This window comes from Coregonus clupeaformis, unplaced genomic scaffold (assembly GCF_020615455.1).
Source record: "Coregonus clupeaformis isolate EN_2021a unplaced genomic scaffold, ASM2061545v1 scaf3186, whole genome shotgun sequence".
Taxonomy (NCBI): domain Eukaryota; kingdom Metazoa; phylum Chordata; class Actinopteri; order Salmoniformes; family Salmonidae; genus Coregonus; species Coregonus clupeaformis.
Window position 1 is genome coordinate 13861 of NW_025536640.1, and position 15520 is coordinate 29380.

General features: G+C 41.4%; 1 protein-coding gene across 1 annotated transcript; it reads left to right on the forward strand.

Moving 5' to 3' along the window:
* Positions 1–9539: 9539 nt before the first annotated feature.
* LOC123489685 (probable E3 ubiquitin-protein ligase MID2) lies at positions 9540–15513 on the forward strand. The gene is made up of 7 exons (XM_045220129.1): positions 9540–9600; positions 12441–12542; positions 12647–12748; positions 12998–13111; positions 14892–15061; positions 15105–15389; positions 15494–15513. Exons 2-7 carry the CDS (start codon positions 12505–12507, stop codon positions 15511–15513), a joined length of 729 nt encoding a protein of 242 aa, XP_045076064.1. The 5' UTR covers positions 9540–9600; positions 12441–12504.
* The last annotated feature ends 7 nt before the right edge of the window (positions 15514–15520 follow it).

Consider the following 15520-nt stretch of genomic DNA (forward strand, 5'->3'; position numbering starts at 1 on the left):
GGATACAGGCTAGCTGTCCGCCGCCACAACGATGAGGTTAGCAAGAACCGCCACATCCTCAGCCGGCTAATCCAGTTGCGTGTGAAGTTTTATGGAGTGTTTGAGTTAGCTTTGCGAGGCAATGATGAAACTGAGGGCTCCACCAACCCTGGTATTTTTCTTGGACTTGTCAGCTTTGTGGCACAATTAGATGAGGTGTTTTATGGAAATGCATATTGTTTATGCAGTGTTGAGGAATGTGAAAGAACACCCTTGATTATTTTTACTGTGATAACTTATTTTGCTTTTGTAAGCCAACACTTTTGAGATCAGTCAATAAATGCTTCTGGTATTGACGTATATGCTGCCCCTGTCTTCATGTTGTTGCTGGACATATCTTTTTTAAAATGTGTGTAGGTCACCTAAATCATCAGAAAAATTGCCCCCCCTGAGAATTTTTTCAGGAGCCGCCACTGGTAACTACACACCATTTTAGAGGACGGACAGTTTGATACTCCTGTTCCAATTGTTTCTAAAGATTTCTAAAGTCAGATGCAATAATCACATTTTGTTTTATTTCATGTTTTAAAGTGTTATAGAAACAATTTGTATTATTGTATTCCATGAAACAATATGCCATAACCACTGTTTGATGTACAGTGTAGGCCAAGCTTATGTAACCTGTTAAATATTTTATTGTTCTGATAAAGTTCTGGTTGAAAAATACCACTGAACTGTTTAATTTGTTTACCTAAAATACTGTGTAAAGTGACAATGAATGACAGTCATACAGTACATTTTGGCTATATTCTGTATTTTTCAGGAGATTAAGGGGGTTTCAGTATACTGTAGGTCTCTCACTAGGCCTGAATTGTATGGGGAAACATGTTTTCTAAGGTGACTACATCTTACACCACTTACAAATAGCGCTAAATGGCAATGATATATCTGTAGAAGTAAAGAAATATACACAATATAATTATTGTAAAGTTTGTATTACATTTTTTACCTCTAAGCAACCAGCCAGCTTCCACATACAGCCTCTTCCTGTTTGACAATGGGTTCTATTTTGCAGAGGTTGAAAACATGAACACAGGGCCTAGTTCACATCGCTACAACATATGTTTTATGTGATCAGGTAAGACGGCAGGGTCCCTCTTTAAACTAACTACAACTTATAAAGGCTTTCCATAACATACATAAAGTCTTTGAGCACTGTCACGATCGTTAGAGTGAGTGGACCAAGGCGCAGCGTTGAAGGCAAACATATTTATTTTAAGAGAGTAAACACTTGAACAAAACAACAAACGATACGTGCAGTCCTACGGTACAGACCAAAAGGAACAAACCAACTGGAACAAGATCCCACAACTATTGTGGGAAAACAGCCTGTATAAATATGGCTCCCAATCAGAGACAACCAGCAACAGCTGACACTCGTTGCCTCTGATTGGGAACCACTCTGGTCAACACAGAAATACAAAACTAGAATCCCGACATAGCAACACAACACATAGAATATACACACCCTGGCTCAACATATAGAGTCCCAGAGCCAGGGTGTGACAAGCACTACATAGATGATTCACAAGTCATCTATGAGCTTATGTCATGCTCTATAAAGGGTGACATAACACCTCACTATAGGGTCCATTCCCAAACGTGACATAACATTTTCTCAATAAAAAACAAATGTGCTTTATAAATAGTGACAATGCAGGATTACTAAGACGCAATGCTATGTGAAACTACTGATAGATAGAGCCATATATTGTACTCTACTGTGCATTCAGAAAGTATTCAGACCCCTTGACTTTTTCCACATTTTGTTACGTTACAGCCTTATTCTAAAACTGATTAAATACATTTATTTCCTCATCAATCTACACACAATACCCCATAATTACAAAGCAAAAACATTTTTTAAGATTATTTAGCAAATGTATAGAAAATTAACAAATACCTTATTTACATTACCAGTCAAAAGTTTGGACACCTACTCATTCAAGGGTTTTAATTTATTTTTACTATTTTTTACATTGTAGAAAAATTGTGAAGACATCAAAACTATGAAATAACACATGAAATCATGTAGTAACCAAAAAAGTGTTTAACAAATCAAAGTATATTTTATATTTGAGATTCTTCAAAGTAGCCACCCTTTGCCTTGATGACAGCTTTGCACACTCTTGGCATTCTCTCAACCAACTTCATGAGGTAGTCACCTGGAATGCATTTCAATTAACAGGTGTGCCTTCTTAAAAGTTAATTAGTGGAATTTCTTTCCTTAATGCGTTTGAGCCAATCAGTTGTGTTGTGACAAGGTAGGGGTGGTATACAGAAGATAGACGTATTTGGTAAAAGTCCATATTATGGCAAGAACAGCTCAAATAAGCAAAGAGAAACGACAGTCCGTAATTACTTGAAGGTCAGTCAATACGGAACATTTCAAGAACTTTGAAAGTTTCTTCAAGTGCAGTCGCAAAAACCATCAAGCGCTATGATGAAACTGGCTCTCATGAGGACCGCCACAGGAATGGAAGACCCAGAGTTACCTCTGCTGCAGAGGATAAGTTCATTAGAGTTACCAGCCTCAGAAATTGCAGCCCAAATAAATCCTTCACAGAGTTCAAGTAACAGACACATATCAACATCAACTGTTCAGAGGGGACTGTGTGAATCAGGCCTTCATGGTTGAATTGCTGCAAAGAAACCACTACTGAAGGACACCAATAATAAGAAGAGACCTGCTTGGGCCAAGAAACACGAGCAATGGACATTACACCGGTGGACATTTGTGGGAACTCTTTCAAGACTGTTGGAAAAGCATTCCAGGTGAAGCTGATTGAGAGAACGCCAAGAGTGTGCAAAGCTGTCATCAAGGCAAAGGGGGGCTATTTGAAGAATCTCAAATATAAAATATATTTTGATTTGTTTAACCCTTTTTTGGTTACTACATGAGTCCATATGTGTTATTTCATGGTTTTGATGTCTTCACTATTATTCTACAATGTAAAAATAAAGAAAAAACCTTGAATGAGTAGGTGTGTCCAAACTTTTGACTGGTATTGTACATAAGTATTCAGACCCTTTACTCAGTACTTTGTTGAAGCACCTTTGGCAGCGATTACAGCCTTGAGTCTTCTTGGGTATGATGCTACAAGCTTGGCACACCTGTATTTAGGGAGTTTCTTCCATTCTTCTCTGCAGATCCTCTCAAGTTTGCTTTGTCATTATGGGGTATTGTGTTTAGATTGATGAAGGAAAAAAACCATTTAATCAATTTTAGAATAAGGCTGTAACGTAACAAAATGTGGAAAAAGTCTGAATACTTTCAGAATGCACTGTATATATAGCCATAAATGTTTATGTTTACTGGCTGGGTTTTCTGAGTGAGATCTGTCTGAGCAGTCCAGAGTCTTAAAGAGACATTAGACTGTATGGAGCCTGAGGAAGACCCTGAAGTCATGAGCAGGAGGTGAGTCAGAGAGAGAGGCTGTCTGAGGGATAAACACTAACCAAGTTTCAGTTTCACTCTGATAAATACTCTACAGGACAAACTACATACAAATCATATTTACAGGTGGTGCAGGTACTCCCCCCATCCCCCCCTTTCTCTCTCTCAGTGACAGTCTGCTGACTGAGGATCAGTTCAGATGCTCTGTGTGTTCAGAGGGACACGGTCTCCATTCCCTGTGGACACAGTTACTGCAGGCAGTGCATCAGCACATACTGGGTACCAGATCAGACACAGAGTAGAGGACAGGTTCAGTGACATCACTGTGACAGAGAATGGGTCAGGGTCTGGGCCTGGGAGTCTGGTAGTCCAGTCAGCAGACAGAAACTCAGTCAGTCTGACCTGGAGAAGACCAGCGGAGGATGCAGAGGGACGGTCTGTGTTCCACTACAGACTGGAGTACAGAGAGGAGGGACAGGAGGAGTAGGACACACTGCTAACAGACGGAGACAAGTGTGTGTACTCCCTAACACCTACACACACCTCCTGCAGAGTCAGAGTGTGTGCTGTCTATGGAGAGAGACATATGAGTGAACCCAGTGAGGAAACAGTCATCCCACTGGCAGGTTGTTATGTTGAGGAACATAATGAATAAGTGATTCTTAAAATAAAAGTAATAAATCATCATATATATATAGTTATTATTATTATTATTGGGGGGGTGGGCACGGGATGTTCCCCAATGCTGGAAGGGGAGTCTGAGTGAAAAAGTTTGGGAACCCATGTACTAGTTTGTCAGGGGGTTGAGTACAATACAAACTTATGTTGTACAGTGGATAAAAAAATATATAAAAAACTCCTTATGAATGATGTTTAGTAAAAGTATTATGAAGATTGTTATAAATGATACTGCAACATAAAGTTGTTATGACTGGTGTCATAAAGGTTCTATATATTCCTTATGTATGCGCCCTTCAAGTAAAGTTGTCCTATTTTTCGTTGAATTTTAGAACTTGAAACAGTCCGAAAATATCCAGGTCAGTGCATGTTACGCTTCAGTTAGTCTCTTTAACTCAACAGCCCTGTGTGTCACAAAGTGCTCTGAGACTGGCAAGCATGTCTACTGTCTAGTCTATCTGGCTAGACTGTTTACATTAATAGACTATTGCATTAGTTTAGATGTCATATTCAAGTGGAAAAATAGCCATATGACAGAAACAAGTGTTTAATAGAGTAAAATGCAGTTCCCCAGATGTATGTTATATATCCACTGACATGTTCTAATTCTAATGAATTGTATGTTTCTCTCCACAGTGGATGTGACTCTAGATCGTGATACAGCACATCCCCAACTCATCCTGTCTGAAGACAGGAAACAAGTGAGATATGGATATGAAGACAAATGACATGATCTCCCTGACAACCCAGAGAGGTCTGATGACTGTCTCTGTGTCTGGGAAAGGAGGGTTTGTCCTGAGGGAGATTCTACTATGAGGTTCAGGTGAAGGGGAAGACTGGGTGGACTTCAGGAGTGGCCAGAGAGTCCATCAACAGGAAGGGGATGATTACACTGAGTCCTAATAATAGATCCTGGACTGTGTGGCTGAGGAATGGACAGTACAAGGCTATCACTGAACCCTCTGTTACCCTCTCCCTGAGAGAGAAGCCCCAGAAGGTGGGGGTGTTTGTGGATTATGACGAGTGTCAGTTCCTTCAACAATGTGGAGGCCAGGTCTCATATCTACTCTTTCACTGGCTACACCTTCACTGAGAAACTCTATCCATTCTTCAGCCCTGGTAATAATTTCACTGGTAAAAACTCAGAACCACTGGTCATCACTCCTGAAGATTTCACTGACTGACTGTTTAATACCAAACATTAAAATAATGTTAACATAACTGATAATGTATTAGCGACCAGATAATGTAATAATTAATTATAATATAATACATATTACACAAATCCGCAGATCATGTATTAACATTTTACATTTATAATGCAATAACTTTTCCTGATAATATCATCAATCAATTGCAGTTAATAATGCAGTAGTGTATATGCCATAAATAATTATTGTAATCTTTTGAGCACCAAGTTATTTCAAGTTTTAATCTCACATGCACAAGTAAATTTTTAACATTTAACATTTTAGTCATTTAGCAGACGCTCTTATCCAGAGCGGCTTACAGTTAGTGCATTCATCTTAAGATAGCTAGGTGGGACAACCATATATCACAGGCATATGCCTTTCCTGCAAGCTCTAAACCCAGAAATGCAGTAATGTAATGTAATAATACAATAACATAAGGTAGAACAAAAACACAAGAAATAGAAATAACAAATAAGAAGAACTGGAAATATGGTAGTTTTGTGGATAAGGTTATAATTTCAAGTGTTAACATACTTTAACAATAACAAACTCACAGTTTGCCAGTGCTGGTCGTCTTCTTCATAATGTAATCCAAGAAGACCTACCTGTCCATCTAGCTCTGTGGACCATATCACCTTAGCGGACGAGATCCATCTAGCTCTGTGGACCATATCACCTTAGTGGACGAGATCCATCTAGCTCTGTGGACCATATCACCTTAGTGGACGAGATCCATCTAGCTCTGTGGACCATATCACCTTAGTGGACGAGATCCATCTAGCTCTGTGGACCATATCACCTTAGTGGACGAGATCCATCTAGCTCTGTGGACCATATCACCTTAGTGGACGAGATCCATCTAGCTCTGTGGACCATATCACCTTAGTGGATGAGATCCACATTCTTTTATATCAAACATTGAAATACTGTTAACATAACTGATAATGTAGTAGCCACCAGATAATGTAATAATTCATTATAATGTAATACATATTACATAAATCAGCAGATAATGTATTAACATTTTACATTTATAATGCAATATATTTTCCAGATAATTGAATCATTCATTTGCAGTTATTAATGCAATAACAAATGTCATAAATAGGTATTGCAGCAAGTTGTTTTGTGGATAAGGAAAAAAATATCTGGTGTTAACATATTAAACCAGTTTGCCAGTGCTGGTCGTCTTCTTCATAATGTAATCCAAGAAGACCTACCTGTTCATCTAGCTCTGTGGACCATATCACCTTAGTGGACGAGATCCATCTAGCTCTGATGACCATATCACTTTAGTGGATGAGATCCATATTCTTCTTCCTGATAACATGACTGGGATGAATAAAAACAGTCCAATAATTGCTACAGGATCCCTAGGTCTATATGCATTGTCATATTTTCAGTGTTCCCCTAAAATTTGACTGTAGTGTAGAACAATATCACTATGAATTAGTTCAACAGTGAAGTACATTCCTGCATGCATATATATTATGTTTCTTACTTTATTTTTATTGAAAACATTTTTAGCTGTTGAACTGAAAAGAGAGCTTGCAAATAATCACTTAATTGTACTGTTCACTGCGCTGTATCCTGTGCATATAGCAATAAACTTGGATTTAGAATTCCAATGAATTTGTATAAATTTGAAGCTCATTTACTGCATTTCTACACAATTTAAAATCTCTAAAATGCGATTTGGAGAACAGCAAATACAAGCAAAATGGACTCCAGCCATCACCTTGTTGCTGTAGCTTCATTCAGCTCAATCAAGCCAGCCAGCCATACAAACAGCCAGCTAGCCAGCCAGCCAGCCAGCCAGCCAGCCAGCCAGCCAGCCATACAAACAGCCAGCTAGCCAGCCAGCCAGCCAGCCAGCCAGCCATACAAACAGCCAGCTAGCCAGCCAGCCAGCCAGCCAGCCAGCCAGCCATACAAACAGCCAGCCAGCCAGCCAGCCAGCCATACAAACAGCCTACCTCCACCTCCCAGGAGTCCGCATGGTCCTGAAGTCAGCAAACTAACCCCGCTAAACTGCATTTGCCTTTTAATCAGGATTGGAATGATTTTTGTATCCTATTTTAAAATGTTGGGGTTGAGCTACAGTATGTCAACTGCCATTCCATGCCATACCCTGCCATACCCTGCCATACCCTGCCATACCCTGCCATACCCTGCCATACCCTGCCATACCCTGCCATACCCTGCCATACCCTGCCATTCCCTGCCATTCCCTGCCATACCCTGCCATACCCTGCCATACCCTGCCATACCCTGCCATACCCTGCCATTCCCTGCCATACCCTGCCATACCCTGCCATACCCTGCCATACCCTGCCATACCCTGCCATACCCTGCCATACCCTGCCATACCCTGCCATACCCTGCCATACCCTGCCATTCCATGCCATACCCTGCCATACCCTGCCATACCATGCCATACCCTGCCATACCCTGCCATACCCTGCCATACCCTGCCATACCCTGCCATACCCTGCCATACCCTGCCATTCCCTGCCATACCCTGCCATACCCTGCCATACCCTGCCATACCCTGCCATACCCTGCCATACCCTGCCATACCCCCTGCCATTCCCTGCCATACCCTGCCATACCCTGCCATACCCTGCCATACCCCTGCCATACCCTGCCATTCCCTGCCATACCCTGCCATACCCTGCCATACCCTGCCATACCCTGCCATACCCTGCCATACCCTGCCATACCCTGCCATACCCTGCCATACCCGATGTCCCTGGTTCAGAAGTAGTAATGGAGTTTTCAGCACATCTGACCAGCAGAAGTGTTGAGGGCAGGTTTTCTATGTCAGCGTAAAGCCACATGGAGGCGCTGTTTCACTACAGTGCATTAAGTTCACCTAGTGAGGCAAGTATGGGTAGCTACAGGCCAATACGGCGACCGGAGTATGGACGAGTGGGGTGGGTCGAAAAGGAGTGGGTATATGGAAAGTGAATCAGCTAATTGAGCAGATTTGTTGCCACTCAAGACCGTTTTGAGTGGCTGATTGGGCTGCACGACGAGTCGATAAGCCGGCAACCAGTGCACCGGGTGCTGAATCGATATGCCTGCCTACTTGAAGTGCTTCATACTCGATAGCTAACATGGCTATTTTTTTTCTCTCAAATGATATTATTTCAAGTAGGATAGCAGTCTACACAAGAAATAACTAATATTGATAACCATCTAGATGTTACCTTGATACATACATACAGTCTACTACTCAATGGGGAGGGCATGAATGGTAACAACAACAGGACACAGTGCCCTTCGCTCCCGCTTGACAAGCACTACTGTCCAGCAACGGCGTAGGAAGTAGCTACCTAGTTGTCAATATCAGGGTGACAGCTGCACACGCACACAACGCATGGAGTACATCCATCATCAATACTTTTAATGAAAAATAAACTATTGTCAGTTTTATAAGTGAAAATGTACTATAATTTGTGTAAAACGAACAGTGATTTACGGTTCAGACTCATCTGGCTTAAAAACAGAAGTCTAAACTCTCTCAGTACGGTAGCTCAATGTTACGGTAGTTGCACGGTTTAAAAAACACAGCTCAATCAAAACCTTCTTACCTATAGCAGAGAGCTTTCGACTCACCCACTCCTTTCCACACGCCCACTACTTTCCTTTCGACACACCCACTCGTACATACTCCGTACGCCATATTGGGATGCAGCTGCCCCCTTCTCTAGTGAGGGGCTCGCTGTAGTAACATTAATGTGGTTATAGCTTCAAGAATACAGATGAGGACATCCATAGCACATCCTAAAGTCAACATTTAATTCAAACCCTGACCTGAAGAGTGTTTTGCAAGCAAGATTTGAGAGTAGGTTATATTTGTGCTTGGGCGAGGTGTGTGCTTTGTGCTTGGGCGAGGTGTGTGTGTGTGTGTGTGTGTGTGTGTGTGTGTGTGTGTGTGTGTGTGTGTGTGTGTGTGTGAGTGCGTGCATGGGTGCGTGTGTGTGTATGTGTGCTGTCTTCCCCATCCCAGACAGTGTATGTGAACTCTTCTCCAGATGGGTTGCAGGATTGGGCTAAATTCCATTTCATTTCAGTCAATTCAGTAAGTAAACTGATATTCAGATTCTCTTTGGACTCTGAACAGCAACTGTTTGTTGATAAGCCAACCTGTCACCTGCCCTGTCACCTGACAATTGCTACGTGTTCACTTAGAGTAAAGGTTAATAGTTTATCACCTCACCTCAGGGAAACATTAAGCGGACTATCGGTGCAGAGTCGGTTACTCCAGTTCTTGGTAAGAAAAAAGAAGTAAGTAAGAGAAAACTAGTACAGTTATTTGCATAGAATATTGGGACATTTTAATAACAATATGTAGTATAATGTCTTAGCTTGAATTAAGCAGGCATGTCCTCAAATTGGCTACAATGCTGTAACCTATGGTAATAAAATCGTACACATATTTATAATATGTGTATAATACCGGTAATACTACTAATACTACTATGTCTACTTCTAATACCACTAATACTAATGTCTACTTCTAATACTGCTAATAATACTAATAATACTACTATATCTAATACTAATATGTACAGTGGGGAAAAAAAGTATTTAGTCAGCCACCAATTGTGCAAGTTCTCCCACTTAAAAAGATGAGAGAGGCCTGTAATTTTCATCATAGGTACACGTCAACTATGACAGACAAATTGAGAAAAAAAATTACAGAAAATCACATTGTAGGATTTTTAATGAATTTATTTGCAAATTATGGTGGAAAATAAGTATTTGGTCACCTACAAACAAGCAAGATTTCTGGCTCTCACAGACCTGTAACTTCTTCTTTAAGAGGCTCCTCTGTCCTCCACTCGTTACCTGTATTAAAGGCACCTGTTTGAACTTGTTATCATTATAAAAGACACCTGTCCACAACCTCAAACAGTCACACTCCAAACTCCACTATGGCCAAGACCAAAGAGCTGTCAAAGGACACCAGAAACAAAATTGTAGACCTGCACCAGGCTGGGAAGACTGAATCTGCAATAGGTAAGCAGCTTGGTTTGAAGAAATCAACTGTGGGAGCAATTATTAGGAAATGGAAGACATACAAGACCACTGATAATCTCCCTCGATCTGGGGCTCCACGCAAGATCTCACCCCGTGGGGTCAAAATGATCACAAGAACGGTGAGCAAAAATCCCAGAACCACACGGGGGGACCTAGTGAATGACCTGCAGAGAGCTGGGACCAAAGTAACAAAGCCTACCATCAGTAACACACTACGCTGCCAGGGACTCAAATCCTGCAGTGCGAGATGTGTCCCCCTGCTTAAGCCAGTACATGTCCAGGCCCGTCTGAAGTTTGCTAGAGTGCATTTGGATGATCCAGAAGAGGATTGGGAGAATGTCATATGGTCAGATGAAACCAAAATAGAACTTTTTGGTAAAAACTCAACTCGTCGTGTTTGGAGGACAAAGAATGCTGAGTTGCATCCAAAGAACACCATACCTACTGTGAAGCATGGGGGTGGAAACATCATGCTTTGGGGCTGTTCTGCAAAGGGACCAGGACGACTGATCTGTGTAAAGGAAAGAATGAATGGGGCCATGTATCGTGAAATTTTGAGTGAAAACCTCCTTCCATCAGCAAGGGCATTGAAGATGAAACGTGGCTGGGTCTTTCAGCATGACAATGATCCCAAACACACCGCCCGGGCAACGAAGGAGTGGCTTCGTAAGAAGCATTTCAAGGTCCTGGAGTGGCCTAGCCAGTCTCCAGATCTCAACCCCATAGAAAATCTTTGGAGGGAGTTGAAAGTCTGTGTTGCCCAGCGACAGCCCCAAAACATCACTGCTCTAGAGGAGATCTGCATGGAGGAATGGGCCAAAATACCAGCAACAGTGTGTGAAAACCTTGTGAAGACTTACAGAAAACGTTTGACCTGTGTCATTGCCAACAAAGGGTATATAACAAAGTATTGAGAAACTTTTTGTTATTGACCAAATACTTATTTTCCACCATAATTTGCAAATAAATTCAGAAAAATCCTACAATGTGATTTTCTGGAAAAAAATTCTCATTTTGTCTGTCATAGTTGACGTGTACCTATGATGAAAATTACAGGCCACTCTCATCTTTTTTAAGTGGGAGAACTTGCACAATTGGTGGCTGACTAAATACTTTTTTTCCCCCACTGTATACTACTAATACTTCTAGTACTACTATGTCTAATACTACTAATACTACTACTAATACTACTATGTTTACTTGTAATACTACTATGTCTACTACTAATACTACTAGTACTACTATGTCTACTACTAATACTAATACTAATACTAATATTAATACTAATACTAATACTAATACTACTAATACTCCTATGTACACTACTAATTCTACCTAGTAATACTAATAATATGTCTACTACTAATACTACTATGTCTACTACTAATACTACATATATCTACAACTAATATTACTGTCTATTACTAATACGACTATGTATACTACTAATACTGACTAATACTACTACAAATACTAATATATCTACTACTAATACTATGACTAATACTACTACTAATACTACTATGTCTACTACTAATACTACAACTACTGCTACTACTACTGCTACTACCAATACTATGATGAATACTACTACCCTCTACTACTGCTAATACTAATATGTCTACTAATAATACTACTACAAATACTACTATGTCTACTATTAATACTATGACTAATACTACTACTAATACTACTACAAATACTACTATGTCTATTACTAACACTACTACTAATACTACTACAAATACTACTACAAATACTACTATGTCTACTACTAATAATATGACTAATACTACTACTTATACTACTATGTCTACAACTAATACTACTACTAATACTACTAATACTACATTCATTTGTAGAGATCCAAACACCTGAAATTGTTTTGCAAGTTTAACAAAGAACATGGAGGTTCTCTAAAATGGAATCTGCTCACGATTTAATCTCTTGATAAAGTCATGAAATATGATCACATGGCCAGTTGATACATTACATATGAGAAAGAACATACTATTTAATGTGCAGTAGCCTACTGTGCACACTGCACAGCCATTATATTCATGTATGATGTTTGTATTTACTAGTAGTTTGTCTCTCTCTGAGTGAGAGATCTGATGCAGTCCAGATTCTGAAGAGACATTAGACTGTATGGAGCCTGAGGGAGACCCTGGAGTCATGAGCAGGAGGTGAGTCAGAGAGAGAGGCTGTCTGAGGGATAAACATGATAAGAAAACATATCAAAAATATGGAACATAATAATGGCTTATTTTAAATGTTATTTAATGTGTAGTGTCAAGCAGGAGAGAGCAGCTCCCAGCTGTGTGTCTATGAAGAGTGACAGGTCAATGGAGCAAGATATCAAATTCAAAAGAGTAAATCTCCCTGACTCAAGGTGAGAACAGTGTTACAGCTTTAACTGATATATGCCAACATATAAAAGATGCAGCTTTTATTTATCTTAACCCATTATATACCAACGTCTGACAGTTGTGGGACCAGCTATGTTCTGCTTTTGGTTCAGCTTCCTGAATTGTTCAGTGTAGTGAGATTCAGAAAGGGAAAACTGATTTCTGTGCTTTGTGGACACTATAATACATCTACATCTAAGATGTGCTTTTGTCTGTGCTTTTGTTATGTGTAGTGTCAAGCATGGGAGAGAGGAGTCTCCTGCTTCCAGCTGTCTGTCTATGAAGAGTGACTGGTCACTGGATCAAGACATAAACTTCAGAGCAGGAGTCTGTCTCTCTGATCTAAGGTGAGAGGTGATAAAGGTCCAGACTGCAGCTAGATAGTGTGTACATCACAATGAGATCTTGCTGTGATAATATACAGTGAGGGAAAAAAGTATTTGATCCCCTGCTGATTTTGTACGTTTGCCCACTGACAAAGACATGATCAGTCTATAATTTTAATGGTAGGTTTATTTGAACAGTGAGAGACAGAATAACAACAACAAAATCTAGAAAAACGCATGTCAAAAATGTTATACATTGATATGCATTTTAAGGAGGGAAATAAGTATTTGATCCCCTCTCAATCAGAAAGATTTCTGGCTCCCAGGTGTCTTTTATACAGGTAACGAGCTGAGAATAGGAGCACACTCTTAAAGGGAGTGCTCCTAATCTCAGCTTGTTACCTGTATAAAAGACACCTGTCCACAGAAGCAATCAATCAATCAGATTCCAAACTCTCCACCATGGCCAAGACCAAAGAGCTCTCCAAGGATGTCAGGGACAAGATTGTAGACCTACACAAGGCTGGAATGGGCTACAAGACCATCGCCAAGCAGCTTGGTGAGAAGGTGACAACAGTTGGTGCGATTATTCGCAAATGGAAGAAACACAAAAAAACTGTCAATCTCCCTCGGCCTGGGGCTCCATGCAAGATCTTACCTCGTGGAGTTGCAATGATCATGAGAACGGTGAGGAATCAGCCCAGAACTACACGGGAGGATCTTGTCAATGATCTCAAGGCAGCTGGGACCATAGTCACCAAGAAAACAATTGGTACCACACTACACCGTGAAGGACTGAAATCCTGCTGCGCCCGTAAGGTCCCCCTGCTCAAGAAAGCACATATACAGGCCCGTCTGAAATTTGCCAATGAACATCTGAATGATTCAGAGGAGAACTGGGTGAAAGTGTTGTGGTCAGATGAGACCAAAATCGAGCTCTTTGGCATCAACTCAACTAGCCGTGTTTGGAGGAGGAGGAATGCTGCCTATGACCCCAAGAACACCATCCCCACCGGTCAAACATGGAGGTGGGAAACATTATGCTTTGGGGGTGTTTTTCTGCTAAGGGGACAGGACAACTTCACTGCATCAAAGGGACGATGGACGGCGCCATGTACCGTCAAATCTTGGGTGAGAACCTCCTTCCTCAGCCAGGGCATTGGAAATGGGTCGTGGATGGGTATTCCAGCATGACAATGACCCAAAACACACGGCCAAGGCAACAAAGGAGTGGCTCAAGAAGAAGCACATTAAGGTCCTGGAGTGGCCTAGCCAGTCTCCAGACCTTAATCCCATAGAAAATCTGTGGAGGTAGCTGAAGGTTCGAGTTGCCAAATGTCAGGCTCCGAAACCTTAATGACTTCTGCAAAGAGGAGTGGGACAAAATCCCTCCTGAGATGTGTGAAAATCTGGTAGCCAACTACAAGAAACGTCTGACCTCTGTGATTGCCAACAAGGGTTTTGCCACCAAGTACTAAGTCATGTTTTGCAGAGGGGTCAAATACTTATTTCCCTCATTAAAATGCAAATCAATTTATAACATTTTTGACATGCGTTTTTCTGGATTTTTTTGTTGTTATTCTGTCTCTCACTGTTCAAATAAACCTACCATTAAAATTATAGACTGATCATGTCTTTGTCAGTGGACAAACGTACAAAATCAGCAGGGGATCAAATACTATTTTCCCTCACTGTATGTACTGTGTTTCATATGCTAACATTCTCTCTCTCTCTCTCTCTCTCTCTCTCTCTCTCTCTCTCTCTCTCTCTCTCTCTCTCTCTCTCTCCTGTTTCTCCGCAGTGACTTCAGTGCCAGTCTGCTGACTGAGGATCAATTAATATGCTCTGTGTGTTCAGAGATGCTGAGGGACCCGGTCTCCATTCCCTGTGGACACAGTTGCTGCAGGCAGTGCATCAGCACATACTGGGCCCAGCCCGGCCCTGCAGGAGACTATGTGTGTCCCCAGTGCAGTAAGAGATCCAGAGTCCGCGCCTGTGCTCTACACTAACACAGGCTTGGCCAGGGTCCTCCAGGGGCTCCAGCAGGCAGGCTTCAGTCCTGCCCTCCCTGCTCTGAGCTACGCTGGGCCTGGGGACGTGGCCTGTGATATCTGCTCTGGACAGAAGCTCAGAGCGGTCAAGTCCTGTCTGACCTGCACTGTCTCCTACTGTGAGAGCCACGTCAGGCAGCACTACACCGTCCCAGCACTGCAGAGACACACCCTGGCTGAGGTCACTGGAGACGGGGGGACACAAAGACCACCATGGCAACGCTGGACAGACAGAGAGCATCAAAGAGGTGCTGTCATTCACAATACACTATTTGAATGACTACAAACACTTAACTACAAGCACTATTATAATGAGATGAACTGAACTGTGTGTTTCATGTTTTCTCTTAAGGAGGAGACTATGGAGACTGAGGAGGAG

What these genes read in the sequence shown, in the direction of transcription:
- LOC123489685 (XM_045220129.1), top strand. Translation starts at nt 12,505, where the DNA reads ATGGAGCCTGAGGGAGACCCTGGAGTCATGAGCAGGAG. An exon ending in GTCTGTCTCTCTGATCTAAG is followed by an intron (nt 13,112 to 14,891) that starts GTGAGAGGTGAT and finishes GTTTCTCCGCAG; the next exon opens with TGACTTCAGTGCCAGTCTGC. An exon ending in AGACAGAGAGCATCAAAGAG is followed by an intron (nt 15,390 to 15,493) that starts GTGCTGTCATTC and finishes TTTTCTCTTAAG; the next exon opens with GAGGAGACTATGGAGACTGA.